Source organism: Diorhabda carinulata, chromosome 2 (assembly GCF_026250575.1).
Source record: "Diorhabda carinulata isolate Delta chromosome 2, icDioCari1.1, whole genome shotgun sequence".
NCBI classification, from domain to species: Eukaryota; Metazoa; Arthropoda; class Insecta; order Coleoptera; family Chrysomelidae; genus Diorhabda; species Diorhabda carinulata.
Window position 1 is genome coordinate 5,667,988 of NC_079461.1, and position 18,920 is coordinate 5,686,907.

An 18,920-nucleotide genomic window follows, 5' to 3' on the forward strand; every position below is an offset into this window, starting at 1 on the left:
GTTCCAAATAAGCGGAGAGAAACTTTTTCTGTTCAGATATTTTCAAGAATAAAGAAATTTGTGATTAAATAGAATAGAAAATTTCATGTTTAAGAAACCTTTACCATATATTAAGAGTCAGGTCATAACTTCACATCATCCATGAATGAAACAGCATTAAATTCTGTACCGGAATCAAATGCAAGGATAATAAACTTGGTTACATTATGAGAATGACTGATGGGTCCTTCTGAAATATCAAAAGTATGGAATGTATCAAATATCTAACAATAAAATAGCGCAAATTTCAACACCACTAAATAAATAATACTGAGACATTGTCAAAATATAATAAATATTTGATAAAACATTTGTACAATTCACTCTTAATGACAAAAAATCATCGGTTGACAAAAACTAGTCTTTCATATCGAACCGTCACTGTTAATATTACTTATTGCACATTAATTGCGCGTTCGCGTTGAAAATAATTTTCTTTATCATCTAAGACTCAATCTGATCAGAAATATACGATGCCTTCCTTAATCTTTCTTGTCTGTTTTCTTCCCATTTTGACAATCTCCTTTCTAGTAATTTGTCCTCAGAATCTAGATCATCGCTTACTTTATCATAATCTAAATCCATTCTGTCTATATATTTTTCCAAATCTGAAAATATAGTAATTCATGACGAGTCAATTTTCATATATAAAATTGAAATTGACGTTGGCAAAACACTAATTTTTAAATCTATGTTTTGTATATTCCCTTGTGATTTATACTTCAATTAACTTCTCTCTTAAATATCCAATAGAAATAAAGTTAAAAAACCAAAAATTAATCCTCCTAGATGCTTCAACAAGTAGACATTAGGATTTTTCACATCTCATTTCTGGACATTTTTTTTAATTTCAAATGATAAATAATGTTATAATAGAAATCTTTAGGAGTTATTTTAAGTTAATGCTTTCTTATAGAGATGGCGCTTGATTTGTAGAAATAGTAGTTTAATGTTCTATGTACATAGTTTTGTTTTGTAGTTGATTATTATTGAGAAAAGTAAGGTTAAGTTAAAATATATGGTTTTACCGGGTTTTTAGCACATGGTTGGTTTTATAAGATATAAGTGATAGATGATGTATATATATGAAGATGTAAATAAAATGTACATAAAAAACCTAGATTGATTTTAATCAACACTGCTGTGTAACAAATAACATGATTAGAAATTTATACTTCAGTTACTCACCGATAAAACCGTAAATAGCTGGGCTTAATAATTCTCGAGCCACAGGAGGATCTTGTTCTTTAGTCAAATAGCTAATCAGCAAACCTGTACATATACAAATACATGTACCAATACAACTGTACCAGTAAAATGAAATTTTAAATACAGAAAGTATTATTGGTAAATGTTTCTCAGGCCTAAAATCAAAATTATTATAAATAATACAAGACTAAATATATTATGCTATCTCAAATTGCATTTACCAAAAATAGGGTCAATGAAGAAATCAAGAGTACCTGCAGAAGCAAACATCCCAACTGATACAGGCATAATATTGAACAACAGATAAATAATAATTTCAAGAATCAAATGAAAAGAGAAAAGTTGTATTGAAAAAAAAGTAACAATAAAAATAAAGTGGAAAACATTAAAGGAGAGAGACAAACCTAAAAATACTTTACAGCAGATAACAGAGTTTGCTTAGTGCTGGGATTTAGGTCATCAAAGGCATCCGAAGAAACAACACGGTAAAATTTTTAAATTAAAATTCTTTTTAATATTATACAAATATATTTATCGAAAACTGAAGGCTCATTATTATACAATGTAAGTAACTAATAAAATGTTTTAAAATATCACTCATTTTTTGATTTTTATTCTTTTTTTTTTCGTTGTGGTCAACAGTGAGTTGTTTCACTGTGGATCAGAGGTGTTCCAGTGTGGGTCATCGCTATTTGGGTGATAAGACTCACTTGTGTTTTTTTTTTTGGTTTAAAAAAAGTTTCGTTTCAGGGCGAAAAATAAAATATGGAAGATGCAATAGGTCTAACATCTGCAGAGACAATGAAGAATGCTATAAACCTTGATAGTGGTTTAAGTTTAAAAATGGTATCTGAGATAACAGTGGTCCCTTATGTTAAATTGTGAAAACTAGACATATTTTTAACTATAACTGCAGACAGGTTTTTGACAAAAATCGGGAAATTGAAAAATTGTTGAGAAATATATGAATAGAGGGGTTTCAACACTGAATAATATTTTTTATATAAAACATAAATCAAACATCAAACAAAGCAGTTCAGACAGTTTTGCACTTCAAAATGATAAGCTGTTCTTCGTACACGTTAATTAACCCTCCAAAACCTAGTTTATATCTCAATAGAAGGTATCCCGGGCTTACCATCCCCCTTTCTCTTTTTTCATTGTTTTTTGAGTTAGTGAGTTCTAACAGTTAGTACTAACATGAATTTCGATGTTGATGCATGGTAAGTCATTTTGTGTCATTATATAAATATATTTAAAATTTTAATTGTTCGTTTTTAGGTTTAAGTTGGCTCTAAAGCTCACAAAATCTCAAATTTGAAAAAATATTTTGCTTCATATATTCGGTCTCAGCTCAGTGTAACAAATATGTCACACTCGGATTTAGAACTACCTTAGTTAATCCGAAATCACGGAGCACTTGATATTTTTTCAAACAGTTTCAAAAAGTTTTTAATAATTGTATTTAAACTCTCGTTTTCATCTTTTAATTACAAAAATGAATAAATAAAAATAAACAAAATATAAACTTTGGGAAAATACATTAGAATAGGAATATAATTTCCTTTTTGTTTTTGCTTAGTGCCTTAATAACTAAAAAATAAATGCGGAACAATAAAATTTTCAATAACTTTTAACGACTTTCGAGATATATAAAGGAAATAACAATCATAGTTATACCAAGATATATATTTTCAAATTATATTTCATCAAACACCTATTTTTGGGATTGCGTACATGTTTAATTTTTGTAATTGCTATGTATTAATTATTTCTAGAAAAAACATTTCGTTTGTGGGTGATCTCACTCTTCAAGAGTGATGAAGACGAAGGAGGACTCATCGACAACTAGTGATGCAGAAATTGTTCTTAGGAATAATAACCGCCTTGAGGAAAAATTCGAAGTGTCTGGATATCCGAAAAATAACATGTATTGCAAGTGTTTCACTAAATATTCAATATGATAAATCCACCACATGGTCTGACGAACTTTTCAAAGTATGCCTGATCCCCAGATTAGCGTGGATGAAATCAAAGCTTTCATAGGCATACTTTTATCAAGCGGACTTACCAGGCCAGAGATTTTATTGGGAAACAAAGTTGGATGTTCATAATGTTTTGGTTTCCGGTTGCATGAGATGAGATTCATACAAATTATGAAATGGATGCATGCTGCTGTGAATAAAATGTTTTCATCCTACCACAAAAAGTGAAGTGACCCATGGAAACATTTTTGTTTGTAAAATTTTATCTAATTTCTTCAATAAACTAATATTAAAAATTATTTAGTTGGTTATTATTTCTACCCCAATAAAAATATATCAAAATTTGAAATTTCAAAACTTTCGTAGGTCGAAAACTGCTTTAATATATAACATTACTAGTCAAGATAAATTGTCGTTTCATTGTTGTTGAAGATTTTCATTATTTACCTAGATTTAAAAATAAGAGCATTGCAAATAAGATTACTGCTTCCATTCTATTAGAAATTACATAAGTAAGTATCAAATAGTGTAATTCTTAACTTCTCCCAAAAAAAAAGATTTTAGAAAACGTAACAGAGACCCAGATGAATACCAAAATATTGTTAATAGTGCTAAAAACATGGTACCTTACTATTGAACAAATTCCTAAAAAGTTTTATACTTACGAAATGTGAGATTGCATCAGAACTGGACCAAAAGTTGTATTATTCAGACAACCCTCCACAGAAACCGGTTTATAAACAGCTTGTATTACTTTCTGTGTTTTAAGATAATATGCTCCAAAAACCAATATCATATTCGTTATAATACTGATCAAAGATCCATAAAAAGCTCCCTTAAAATCAAACCAGAATATATAAGCAACCTCTCAAATGAAATTATCTAGAAATTTTAAGACACAATGTAAATGCTTGACCTAGTAGTACTCAATTCAGTATTGTAACCTCAAAATGGATAAATCAAATTGTACGTTTTTGATATAAATAGTGTTGTGGTAACAGTAAGATTTACCTCTGAATTGGCCCTAGGAAATAATATTCCCAAGGTAAACACTCCTAAAAGAGCTCCAAGTGCTATCCCAGGTGCACTAATACCCAAAGATAACAGTCCTCCCAAATGTTCAACTCCATATACTAATGCTGTACCAATCGTACCAACAATAACCACTAATAATTTGAGGAAAAAAGATGATTTTTTCATACATTTGGGATTGAGTCTCGATTTAACGAAGTCTTCGTATAATGTTCCAGCTAAACTATTTAAATTAGACGATAAGGAACTGAAAAATAGAAACCTAATATTAATTATTCACAACAATGGAAGAAATTGAATAAAGAAACAGAAAAGTTTAAAGTGTGTTATTCCAAAATTTTTAATTCGATAAATACTACAAAGAAGTATACATACATATGAAAGAAATAACATTTCTTCATTATAATATTTTCTTGAAAATGCAAATTTTTTCTTCTGATTTTTATTTTTTTTTTCTACTTAAATGTAGACCATCAGTATCATAATTTAGATTTTATATTGGAATAATTTTTATAAATTGTTATGAAAAAAAAATAATTACTTGATAACAATTTTGGGAAATATACATAAATGTTATTTAAGATTATTTAAAAAAAAAACATTTTAAAACTAATTGTCTTCTATGTTTACACAGATATCTGTGTATCTTTTCCGCAGATAAATGATGAAAATATCCAAACAAGTGTTTTCTCCAGTTTTAAACATAACTTTGAAATTTTGGAATTATCCAAAGTGGCATACCGTAAAGTTGGTTGCCTACAATCATTTCATTAGATATAATAAATTCAACATTGTTTCTAAGAACCTAATAGAATAAACAGATATAGAAAGATGGTAATATTGATAGACAAATAAATGAATGGAGTTTCATCAATAATAAGATTATTTAAAAAAATATTTTAAAACTAAATGTCTTCTATGATTACACAGATATTTTGGAGGATCTATTCCGCAGATAAATGATGAAAATATCCAAACAAGTGTTTTCTCCAGTTTTAAACATAACTTTGAAATTTTGGAATTATCCAAAGTGACATACCGTAAAGTTGGTTGCCTACAATCATTTCATTAGATATAATAAATTCAACATTGTTTTTAAGAATCTAATAGAATAAACAGATATAGAAAGATGGTATTATTGATATGGTATATGGTATATGATATTGATAGACAAATAAATGAATGGAGTTTCATCAATATCGTATGAATAAAAAATCTTATTCAAAATATATTACCTCAAAGAAGCACAGAATACTCCAGCTATAAAGAGTCCTGGCAATCCGGGAACTTTTCCTGCTACATCCAAGACGAAGTGGGGAAGCATTTCGTTACCGTGTCTCACTTGGCCTGTTGATAAAGGATCACATGTTGAATATTTCGCGTACATAACTAATCCAGTTAAAACACTAATAGTTTTCACTATCACCATACCGACAGCGCAGTAAAAGAAAACTACCCTAAAAATAAAATTAATTTACAACAAAATATGGAAACATAAAATGAAGAAAGCGTTAGATTCGAAGATACAACTGTACTGAAGCAAGCAAATAATTTGTAATGTTGTTGTCCTTTAGACTACAACATAAGTTGAATCAAAATAATCATTAAAGCGATTCTTTCAACTTAATTAAGCAACTTGTTGATGTAATCGAATTATTCATTATCTTTCAACAAGTTAATTTGATTAGACATTACTTTAAACGTTGTTAAATTCACTTCACTCAGTATTTTCCGTTGCTTTTTCTTGCGCTGTGAAAATGAAATGATGATGAAAAATTAACATTCACATAAAACATGGAATTTTTGGCAAAAGAAATGTAATGTTTTTTGAAAAATGTATCTGAAGTCTGAAGAGTAGCCAAATAGCCAAATATCTTGGAATTATTTCCAACTTCTTTTTTGGTTTCTTTGGACGGCTCTTAAATTTATCATAACTATTGTTTTCATGTATATTTTTTTATATTCATCTAAAAACAATTATTTTAACAAGCCTTCTTAAACTCCAAACTGATTTTTCCAACTCGCAACCTCAGTTAATATATCAAGAAACTGAAATTGCTGTATACCATTTAAATTACTGTATACTATCACATATATTATTATTAACAATCAGTCCATTATTTTTCATCTAAATAATACCCTGCGATTTAGTTTTTTCCAATATTTTTGTCATTAACTGTAGGCTTTTTACTTTCTTTCCCTTTCTTTTCTTACTATTTATATCTAGTCTTCCCATCTTTTTTTTGGTCTTCCTCTTGCTATGTCTAGAGCCAGTTTCCTCTAGGTTACATTCCTCAGTGTTTCATCTCCACTTCTTCTTTAAACGTCTCCGTACCATCGCTTAGAATATTCATAGACAGAATTATAAAATAAAAACCGTCCCTAAATGATGACCAGACCTGGGACATGCCTCAGAATAATGCATCGGAAAAGTTTAGCTTTGACCATACAAGAAATGAACAAATATGCCATTAAATGGGATACGGACGGATTTAAAGCAGCAAACAGAACTGGAAAAGGAGTGTATGAGCCCAGAAAAACTGAGCAATACACCAAGCATAGATAAAAAAGATGAAGTAAAAACGTAGATAAAAGTAAAATCAATTATTGGGACAACCTACAAGGGATGAGACAAGCAAAGACTCTCCTGCGAAAATATAACCAGAGAAGATATACTGAATATATCAAGTTAAGTAAAAACTATATACGAATACTAAGAGGAGTCCTATCGGGGACTGTCTCTGCCTCAACAGACACAGACACCTGAAGACGCTAGACTTAGTAGATATAGCGGCATACAGCTTTAGTTGCACAAAGGCCGAAACCTCATTCCACTTTCTCTCGAAGTGTAAAGCACTACGGAGCTCCAGAGCACTTGGAAGCGTATGAAATAGAAGACGAAGATATGGGGCAGCTACAACTATCCACCAGTCTGGATTTTCTAAAAGGAGTGGGTATAACAGATCAGCTCTTAACACTGGGCTCCCCAATATCTTAGCAAGAAATGGGTACACAATAGATCTTTTGATCGTAGTGTATATGATACCCCAAAATCCACATTCCTACAATCCTACATCCATACATATATGTTTGCGTGATTTCATGATTTTCACTGAGTATTCAATACTTTTCCTGAAATTTTTTAATTTTTTATTTTTCTCCTTTCTTCCTATTCTTTTTCAACTGGACCGTAAGTTTTTCTCAAAATTATTTTCTCTAACATCCTCAATTTATTTTTTTGTTATCTTTGTTAGATGTGGTATATCAACACCATAGTGAATCTATGGTTAGGACTTATTGCTTGATATAACAATTTCCAGTTCATAGCTAGATTCAAAGTGAATCAACTAGAAAAGTGACTTAAATAAATTAGTAAAAGTGCTTAGTGAAAGAAAGAAAGTCATTCGCTACAATATGGCTCAGTTTTTATTAATCCTTCTAATTTTAGGGCTATGATACTGAATAGGTTGATTCTCAATAAAACTAATATGCTTATGCTGTCTCCACGCCATCACACACAATTCCCTTATATCGTGGGTTGGAATTTAAAGCTGTCCTTTATTGTTAGCGCGTTGTTATAAACCTTCATATTTGAGAAGCGCATAAAATTGGAACCTGGTTTGATCTAGATATTGCATCGTAAGTTTTTTTTCCCTTAATGCAGCTCTTCTATCGATTTATGAAGTATTGCACCCATTAGTTAAATATTTTCACTTACATGTATTAGATTTTTTCATAGAATTTTGGTTAGGATATAAATTATTAAAGATTTACAAGCATGTTTAGCGAATTTATTAATATAGTAAATTTAAACAAACTTACTTATAGAGATCTATATTAAATAACAAATTTTATTCTAATTTCTGTCAAATGGAAAATGTGTCAACAATATACATTCATCCTGCTAATGGCCATATTACATAACTTTCACAAACAAAATTCACCAAGATCGTGCTCGAAATTTCCGATGTCAACAGAAAAATCTCATTTTTGGAACCGAAAAAATTTTCTTTCCGTAATAGATTTATTCGAACTTGCATCTAATATTTTTTCATTGAAGTAATCAAGATATTCTTATCCGTATTATTTTTTGAATGGAAAGGCGATATACTCACATTTTGGATTCTCTTAAAGTCCCTACTGCCAAAAATTTTTGCACACAACCTTGGTTAACAGCCGTAGCAGATAACCAATGTATTGTAAAACCAATTACCATCGTCCAAAAGCAATCTCTTTTTGTTAGATCGAACTGAAAACTGTATAAAACAAACATTACTAAATAGAGTCAATATTTTTGTCAATAAAAATCATTAAAACAAAACATATTCGATTTTCAACTGCCTATCAGAAGGTCTATATGCGCTAAGACTCTTTAACGCCCTTTAAGCCATCCATGAACTATTGTGAGAATCAAACTTGGTAACTTAAACATGTTTTCAACGTTTTGAAGCATTGGATGGAACAACGGAAAACCGACAACAATGGTAATGTCAGTTAAAATTTGTCACTGTCATCCTAAATTTGATCAGTATGGAAGGAAAACGTAAGGACACAAATAAGAGTAGTTATACCCATGCTAACTTATGGCTTTGAAAGACGAAGGACACAGGAAAAAGATAGAAACAACGGAAATGAGAGTCTTATTCAGAACAAAGCCCGATTAGACCACATCAGAAACAAAACATTTAGACAAATAATAAATACGAAACCTTCAGAGTAATACAAATGAAATGGTTCGGACATGTGAAAAGAATGATTGGTGAAAGGATAACTTGGTTCGAAGTAATTAACAAAGCGCTTGACAACAGAGAAAATAAACTACATGAGGTGCACCCACAAACAAAGCTCAGACTCACGTTTTATACCTGTGAGGGTAGATAATGACTTTATTTTTCTCTTAATATATATCAAATTTCAGGGAAGCCTTTTTCCCTGAAGTCAATGAAATTAAATGAGAATGAGCAATTAAGTTGCGTATAATTGCATATCTATTACCTGATATTCTAGTTTAGATAGGAGATTAATTTCTCAACCTGTAATTCTGTTTTAAGCATGACCATAATTATTCCATTTAATAATACATATGTTTGAAAAATTAGTTTTTATGTGGTATTAATTTTAAAAGTAATAAATTCATCAAAGATATACGTACTCAAGTAAATTCAATCGTCCACTATCTGCAGCTATTTTAAGAGCTTCGGATAAACCGTTAACTTTATTGAGACCTAATCCTAAAATGGCTAAAAGAGCGCCCATAGTTAGCGAAAACTGCAGAGAGTCTGACCAAACCAAAGCTTTTAACCCACCAATAGAGGTATAAAAAATACAAATTCCGCAAATAATTGGTGTAACAACGCGAATATTCATACCGGTTGCTAAAACAAACAATTTTCAAAAATTAAATTTTTTATAGACATAATCGTTAGTCTCGTAATTTATATTAAAATACGTTCCACATCTCAAAAAACATACCCGTAGAAAATGCCATAGATGGTATATAGGTGACAATAGGTACCAAGGAAAACACTGATATAGTAAACATGACCGAAGCCAATTTTCTTGTCTTCTTATCGAACCTTAATCCCAGATATTCATAAGTACTCGTGAGCTGCAATTTGTAAAATACTGGCAAGTAGATATAGATTGTTATAAAAGTTACTATCCATAAACTAATTGCAGACAGCCAGTAATTGGCTCCGAAGCTATATACTTCCGCTGGTAATGCAAGTAAAGTTAATCCTGAAGTATGACTAAAAAAAATGATAATTCTCAAATATTCATCAGTTATTTCAATATTACTAATTAGGGAAATTGAACAGTGATAAATATTTAAAATCAATAATTCAAATCATATTTTTTATTACACATTTAGCACTAATTCAGCTGTTATAAAATACACTTTCAAAGGCTTTTGGAATAAACTTTATCAAATTCTTCAAACTTTAAAAAGGGTAACTTTTTTGACGTGAATACCAAAAAAAAGTATCAAAATTTATCAGTAGTAAGTCCCATACAAGTTAGAACTCACATACATCACATCCACAACTAATCTACAACGACAACATGGTGGAAAAATTCCTTGTGAATGGTTTTGCCGCTATTCAGACAAAAACCCAAATCAAGAAGATGTTCTTATTACAGACTAACACGAAGATGGTCTCAGAAGTATCTGGCCCAACAAAGAAAACACAACAATTTCAACGTAATCTCCTTCTAGCTCCATACACTTCTCCCAGCGATGTTCAATAAGTTCGATACCTTTTTTATAGTAAGAATTGTCAAGCTTCTCAAAGTAGTTATTAACTGCTGATATCATCTCTTCATTTTTGGAAGATTTTTGACCACCGAGCCATTCTTTCATGTCTGGGAACAGAACATAATCCGAGGGGGTTAAATCTGGCAAACAACACTTTCTTCTTATCCAAATACGGCCGTTTTTGCTTGATTTCTTTGCTCAAACGTTGCAATGAGTTCGCTTAATACTCGCCGGTCAATGAAAATTATCCCACGCGCATCCCAAAAAACCTTGCCTGCAGATGGAACGGTCTTTGCCTTCTTAGAACCGGTTCTGCCTTTTCAGTCCATTGTTTTGAGTTTTTTTTTTGTTTCTGGTATGAAGTGATGGACCCAAGTTTCATTCAAGGTTATGAAACGGCGCACATTCAACAACAACAACAACAACATTCGTCTTTATTTATGTGAAACATTTCCAAGCACTCGATGGAAACATCTTCACGACGCTGGTTTTGTTCCATTGTGAGCAAACGCACAGTTTTCTCATGTCATAATTTTCAGTTAATTTGCGATTTACCGCACTTTTTGAAATGCCTAGTTGCGCACTCTTATTCGACGATCATCTAGTACCGCTTTTTGGATTTTCTTTCAACATGGAATAGAATCAGAGTTAACTAAAGAAGTCCCCATATGCTGCGTCCATTTTATTGATTACGTACTAAATTAATGAAATCACTGAATAGGAAAGTCGGTGATGACAAAGATATAAATGTCATAAAATGTTTATACTGAACTTAGACCTGAAATGTAAAAACGTAAAATAATCTTACCAGATAAAATTCTTTAGAACGACAAATAACAAAGCAAAGCGAAGTCAACGATATGGAATAGACATAATTAGAAAATTTATTAATATTTCAAAGTATATTAATGATACAATGATACAGAAAACCTAGTGAATTTCCAAAAGCTAAACGAATCAGCTGAACTTAGGTACGCAGAATAGCAATAGCTGAAGCAGCTTCCATAAAAATGAGAACCTTCTATTTAATGACTACCTCAATTTACAATTTAAATTGAGATTCAGACAACGTTTAAGTGTTATGATAGACGGCGGTTTCGTCTAGATTGAAGCATGTACTTTGAAATGTTCAACAACGAAGCGCCTTGCAGTATTGAAAATTCAACGTGATTTAATCTTTTTTCTTCTTCTATAGAACTCTTTATTCCCTGTTGTACGTAAGAGTATTGGTTAGGTTAGGTTTTTTTCAATCCGTCATTCTACTACTTCCTCTTACCTGCGTTACTTGTTCTAGTAAAGTTTTCTGTCTTCCTTTCCCAACTCTTCTTGCTAATGTCACTTTTCTTATTAGACTTTGTGATGTTCTATAAATAGGACCGTACATCTTTCAACTATTTTGTTTCCTATTGATTCCTCTTGGAGCCTTTCCTCCTTCATCGTTTTCTCCTTTATTTTCCTTAGTCTTTCCATCTCCGCTTCAGTTACTTTACTCCATATATTTTTATTTATTACCTGGGTTCAACTTCAGTATATAAAGGAAATTTCTGGTAACTTTTTGTCCACCACTCTCTTTATATTTTCATCTATGTTTCCAAATTGTGTGAAAATGACTCCCAAGCATTCATTTTATCTGTACTTCATCCTTTTTATATTTAGATCTTCGTTATGTTCCTTTTTTGGGTTTATTACCATTTTTTGGCATTTTTTATTTTTACTTTTTTTCTCAAGCCTTCATTTCTATTCATGTGTCTATCATTTCATTAATTGTATCTGTTACTAATACTAAATCGTCAGCATAAACTAAATCATCTATTTTCAACTATTCTAGGTTTCTGAAGCCAATAATTTTCTTTCATTGTTGTTATTATCCTATTTATCACTAGCCTAAGCAGAATTGGAATAAGACCCTTCTTGCTTCACTCACATCTTCATCATAAATCCTCCGGATCTTCTTTGTCTATTTATTTTCAAATCTATTGAAACTAAATGTTAACATGTTAACATACGAGTTTGCAGCGTTTATGTATCTCTAAGGCACGTTGAAGGCAAGACAAAAACTTCTTAGGCAGCAATAGCTTGGTATCTTATCCTAAAAGAACTCAACGACGCGGTACTAAAGCAGAAAGAACGCTGATTGTTCAAGGTATTTGTATGATTTTTTGCTTTTTAATATGAAATTGATAATAATAACGATTGTTCAGTGCTAAACAACATTCATATGGCTAAAAAGTAATAATTCATCAATTTTAAAAGCAAAAAGGCTCTTCACATTTGCCTCTTAGATCTTCACATAAAGCTGAAACTAGAGTTTAGAACGCTTTTTCAATAGTCTCTAATCGAAATAAATTACTAAATTGACCAAAGATATCAGTGAAGTGAATCCTGGCCATATTTATAATATGAAGAATTAGTAAAATAAAATGTGCTTACCTTGCCACTGAAGATATCACAACTGGCAGAACCTTCAGCTTACCACCAGCTAATAAATATTCTCTTGCATTTTGTTTCTTACCGCAACAACCAAAGTAAATACCGACAAACAAACTCACCGACAATAAAAATGAGAATATGACATAATCATACCACGAAAAAATGAACTGCTCCACCCCATGTGTGAAATTCATGGTTGATATGGGAGTGGCATTATGTGTGGCACTAGGCAGCACTGTTGATACATGTTGAAGTATATTTGAAGTTGAGTTTTCCATCTAAAAATTGAATTGTAAACATATATGTTCTTGATTTTAGGTCTCTTCTGTTTTAAAATTAGTTTCTTTTAATAATTTTTGAAAGATTGACAAAAAATTGACGTTTCGACTCAACTTCAGTCTTTATCAAAATATTATCAAAATATTTTGTTATTCCAATTCGATAGAAAAGAAAGCACTGACTTTTTTCCAGGAATAGCTATTGAAAATGCCATGAATGCAACATACATTTTATTAGTTTCAAAAAATGGATAAAAAGCAATTTCCTGTCTTACTAAATACTATTGAAACCAAGTCTCGAATTGATAAACATTATACAGTCGAACTCCAATAATTCGAACTGCAAGGGACCGTAGCAAAAGTTCGAATTATCGAGGTGTTCGAATTATCGGAGTTGTGCACATTTACATACACATATGTATGCATTTCGATGCATCTTTCCATTTTATAAATAAATAAATATGTTATGGGTATATAACATGTTTATTTATTTATTTATTTATTTAAAATAATAATTTGTATACGTTTGAAGAATTTTTGGTCCTAAAAAGGACCGATTATTTATCTTAAAATAAAAAAAAATACATATATTTATTTTTTTGTAAAGAAATCAGCTATGCTAGATTGCTTCATGCTGACGATTTTTTCCTTTGAAGCAAATCGAGTGATTTGACAAAATATCGTCGTCTTACCTAGAATCTGAAGATTCGAATTTTTCAATTTTTTTCAACACTAACAGTTCGAATTTTTCAATTTTTTTCAACACTAACAGTTCGAATTTTTTAATACCTTTGTATATACATAATTTATACAAGAAAAATTCGAATTTTTCAATTATTCGAACATCAAAAATTCGAACTTTTCAATTATTTAAACGCCAAAAATTCGAATTTTTCGGTAATTAACACAGAAAATACGAATTTTTTGATAATTCGAACTTCAAAAGTTCGAATTATCGAGGTTTTTTTACATGTGTTAGTAATAGGAATGTCAAGGGACCGACGCAAAAGTTCGAATTAACGAGGAATTCGAATTATCGGTGTTCGAATTATCGGAGTTCGACTGTACCAACTTTGTCTCTGAAAAATCAAATGTTGAAAAGTGATTTGCTAAGTTTAAACGAGGCGAAATGAGAACCGAGGACGATGCACGCCATGGACGCCTTACAGAGAGTGTCACCCACGGAAACATCAAAAAAATTCCCAAAATAATTTCGGTTAACTCTAAAATAAAGCTGACTGAGTTAGATGAAACTCTGAAGATGCCATGCGACCTAAAACAACAACGAATTGGATTTTCTCATCAGTGTTTGGAGCTGCGTAATCGTAGTAAACCCTAATTTTTTCGTTGATATGTGACATTTCACGTCAGAATCCAATAGACTACACATGGTGAATTGACTTCAAAGCATGGAACGGCGCAAGGTTATGTCATAGTTATCCTCAAAAGAAAAAAAATGAACAACAACCATTAAGTAGCATTATTGAAGCATTTTAAAGACGAAACTGCAGAAAATGGTCCCATTTCAAAGAGAGGAAAGTACTGTTCCATGAAGAGAATGCACAATGTCTAAAGTCAATGAAGACGTTGTCGAAACTGCATGAATTCGACTTCGAATTGCTTCCGTCTACAACGTTTTCTCCAGACCTGGTTCTTAGGGATTTGTCTCTGGACTCAGATCTCAAGGGAATGCTCGTTGGACATAAGTTTACCGTCAATGAAATCGATGAAAAGGTAATTATTGTATTGCCTTAAAGGCGATTATATTGAATAATAAAATCAAATTCCAAATATAAAAAAAGTTTTTTATACTAGTATTCGAACTTTTTATTCTACCTTTCAATATAGGTTAGATTTTACATTAACTGTTAATATTGTGTATGGAAAAATTTTTATTCAAGGTCAAAGGTGAAAAAAATGAGTTTTTCGCAATTTTCAGCAAAACGGTGAGTTTTATCATAAAAATACCTCAGATAAAAATTGTATATTATATAATTATCTACAAAAAACGTATCAATACTTTTTTCCTACAAGCCACTGTTTCTGAGATATAATGATTCAAAAATTTGTCATAAGTTCATCAAATAAATTATCAATTGCCGAATATGTTGCTAAATTTTGTCGGTGTGGGAATGCAGCTTTGATATTTCTCATGCAATCATTATAGCCATTAAATACGACAATAAATCTGAGACATTATAACTTTTTGAATCGTTATATCTCAGAAACGGTGGCTCGTAGGAAAAAAGGAAATGATATATATTTCTTGTAAATAATTTTGTGATCTATAATTTTTGTCTGAGGTATTTTTATTATAAAACTTACCGTTTTGCTGATAATCGCGAAAAACTCATTTTTTGACCTTTGTCCTTGAATAAAATTTTATTTTCAATTGTATTTCAAACAATTTTACTGATATTCAGCCTGATGGAGATTTATGTAGCTTCACTATTATTTTTTGGTATAATTTGACCAGACTATAAGTAAATGGTGGGTATCCCGAAGTTTTTTATTTTTGTTGTTTAATTTGTTATTATTAAACATTTAGAGAATAATATTTTTTATAAAACTCAAATTCATTGAACTTTATATAAGTAAATAACCTAATAACCGATTTACATGAATCAAACAAGATAAACTCTCAATTTCAATTGTAACAACTCTTGTTATTTCGAAAAATGTATAAAAAGGATTTTCGTATGTTAATAAAACATTGATTGTGAAAAGTTATTGCGGAAATCAAAATTCATGTTCAACACCCAGTGTCTGGGAAATTAGAAATTTTTGTATAAGGTACATTGGGCACGATAATGATATTGTCCTAGAAGATAAACATGAAGATATAACATATTCTTCATTATCTCTTTTTGTATCATAGGATGTTGTCTGATTCTTGTATATATACGGAAGTCTCTAATCAGAATTTATAATTCTTGAACAACTTGATCTCGTGGAGTGAAAATTAAGCGATAAATCTGTATCTTGTTGAACCGCCTTTTTAGCGTTCGTACCTTCTTTTGCACAGTCATACGTTTTTTTGAAATCCCCAATCGTACTAATTGAAATCACTCTCTTCACAATGTTTCTCAATTCAATGTTATAATAATCGCCCTTTATTATTTCAAATGCCAAAGTAGACATTGTCTTTTATTTGCATATCTATTTGCACATTATCATTTTAACTTTTAGAATCTATCTAATGAAATTAATTCCACAATCATCTACCTGATACTTCAGAAAAATATTAATGCATTTCAAAGTTTAGGTAAAATTTACGAATCTCTTGCAGCTGGAAGCTCTCTTTAAGAAATTATAGATATTTAGCTGGAGGTATGTTCACTCAAAGTAAAAACAATCGATTCAAATATTTTGGAACTATGAGTTAGTAAACTCAGCAAATATAATTATCACGACGTAATTGCGTCGTTTTCTTACCAATTACTATCACAAAACAAAACGTACACACTTGTTCCACTAATCTAACAATTTCGTTTGAATGATTTTTGGTTTTATTATTCCGTAGTTAAAAAACACAAGGATTAATGGAATTCTATTGTGTTTGCCTTTCCGTGTGACAACTTATTTACAAATCCGTTGAGAAGATTAAATGTATTAAATATACATAGACCCAAAAAGTTTTCTAGATAATATTTAGAGTGAAGATAAAGTTTTGTATCGATCATCTAAAATATATAATTATATGCGAAGAATGTTTGCCCGAATTTCCTTTATACAATAGTAAACTATGCATTTGGTCATATGTTGATATTTGGCATGAGCCAACGAAGGTTTTTGAGTGGTGCCTTTATGTTTCGAAGAAGAATGATAGGTACGAAAATTCTCAATGAAATTCGTTCGCTGTTTTTTCAACTCAATTCAAAACCGCATGAACTGCCATGGTAATATTAAAATTAATTGGAATCATTGCATCGGAACTAGACTCTCGGTCAAAAAAATGATGAACAATGTTGTCGAAGTAACAATTTTGACTGGAAAATTCAAAGGTGAAGACAAACTGTGGCCATCAGCATAAACCTGTCACGGTAATATATGAAATTAATTTAAATCAGAGAGGCGCCATCTGTCGAAAATAGGCGTACACATAGGCGTTCTTTTTCGAAGCATAAATCCCCACGACTGGAAAATTCAAAGATGAAGACAAACTGTTACCATCAGCATGAACTGTCACGGCAATATTATATGAAATTCATTGGATTAACAGAGGCGTCATTTTATACAAAATTTCTCTCATTTTCAAACTAATTTCAGTTATTTTCAATCCAATTCTATGATTTCAAAATAATTTGGACAAGTTATCGTAATTTCCCATTGATTATTACCTGAATTCTTCGTTACAATACAAATAATTTTGCTTTCAAATGATCGTTTCCTTTGTCTGCACTATCAGTTCGAATTGTAAGATTTTCAACATCGATGACCTGCTTTTCGAACCTATCCATTTCTTCAAATAGCGCTCCATAACCATGAACATATACAACAACGTTCTACAAAACAAAAATATCACGATCATCAATATATATCTATATACAAAAGCTACAGAAATAATTAAGATTTAATAACCTTCAAAAAGTCAATTAACATAAGAATAACAAAAAAAAAGAAAGTAAATCAAAATGAAGGTTTCTGAGTGGTGGATTTATGTTTCGGAGATGACGCTAATTTTCGATAGATGACGCCGCTGTCAATAGCCAGTTCCATTGGATAGAATTGTGAGTAAAGATGTAATGGAAGTGGTTATATCGGAACCGAAGTCGGAGTTTTTAAATTTGAGTTGTCGGAGTCGGTACCGGAATCGGAAGCAAATGAGAGATTCACTGAACTTTGTCAATTGGTTTATTATCTCTTTAACAGCTGCCTCAGAATGTGACTTTTGTTTTCAACCTATGAAAAAGTGAATGAACAAATGGACAAAGTACAGTCGAGAAAAATGGTGGTTTAGCAGTTTAATCGTCCTCATTATTTGCTCGTATTGTAGTAGGTTTCATAAATGTAATGAAAGAATTCATCATCATCATTGAGTTTTAATACTATCGGCAAATAGTAATATTTGAAAATGATCTTGAACTGCTAAACAACAATTATCTTTGACTATACATTCAAGAGCAGGTTTAATAAAATAAAATATAAATATAAAAATTGAATCAAGTAGTAAATTAAATCACATGTAGTGATTCCAGTTAACATTTCATTAATTTTTTCTGGGATTAGGTCTTCCGTTGAATTTATGACATTCCAATTTAAGTTTAACTCTGTTAAATTCTTCATTTATTTTGTGCGCTGTTGGACTTAACGTTTGAGCTTTTTTGACTCCAAATAATTGTTAGGAATGAACAGCAATGAATGTTCCAGCAATATAAGATTTGCATGCTCTGTAAAAAACTTTCTGTCTTTCCCTTAACTGATAATTTGGCACCATCCAATGCCTTCTACGAAATTGAAGGAAAGAGCTTACAAACAAACCATTTCAGAAATCAATCTATCGATTTAGGATTAGAACTACATCTTATTTGATTCATCATCAAAATATCTTTGAAAGTTAATTTGATTTTTTGACTTCTTGTAGAGGCGTTGAAATTGAAGTCTGTACTACATATTTCTTTTCAGTTTCTAGTTTATTCAATTCTTCGTATTTAGAAGGATATATAAACTTCAAATGATTTTTTGAAGATT

The 18,920-nt window shown here is 30.8% G+C and overlaps 1 protein-coding gene across 2 annotated transcripts; it reads right to left on the reverse strand.

Moving 5' to 3' along the window:
* Positions 1-314: 314 nt before the first annotated feature.
* Positions 315-16,727, reverse strand: LOC130903456 (sodium-coupled monocarboxylate transporter 2-like). 2 transcript variants are annotated; one of them, XM_057815559.1, is made up of 10 exons: positions 16,665-16,727; positions 12,952-13,229; positions 9,738-10,015; positions 9,418-9,640; positions 8,381-8,521; positions 5,501-5,722; positions 4,245-4,512; positions 3,899-4,068; positions 1,228-1,403; positions 315-647 (listed from the first exon to the last, which is right to left on the reverse strand). In XM_057815559.1, the coding sequence occupies exons 2-10, from the start codon at positions 13,227-13,229 to the stop codon at positions 484-486; spliced, it is 1,920 nt and encodes a 639-aa protein (XP_057671542.1). In that variant the 5' UTR covers positions 16,665-16,727; the 3' UTR covers positions 315-483. The 2 variants fall into 2 exon arrangements, 1 of the variants encoding a protein (XP_057671542.1); XR_009060744.1 differs by having other exon boundaries at positions 550-647; positions 1,228-1,311; positions 16,665-16,713.
* Between the last annotated feature and the right edge of the window lie 2,193 nt (positions 16,728-18,920).

Excerpts from the sequence above, each read along its gene's own strand:
- LOC130903456 (XM_057815559.1), bottom strand. The coding sequence starts at position 13,229 with ATGGAAAACTCAACTTCAAATATACTTCAACATGTATCAACAGTGCTG. Across the intron at positions 10,016-12,951 it reads GTGATATCTTCAGTGGCAAG|TCATACTTCAGGATTAACTT; the intron begins GTAAGCACATTT and ends CATTTTTTTTAG. Across the intron at positions 4,069-4,244 it reads TTCCTAGGGCCAATTCAGAG|GGAGCTTTTTATGGATCTTT; the intron begins GTAAATCTTACT and ends TTTGATTTTAAG.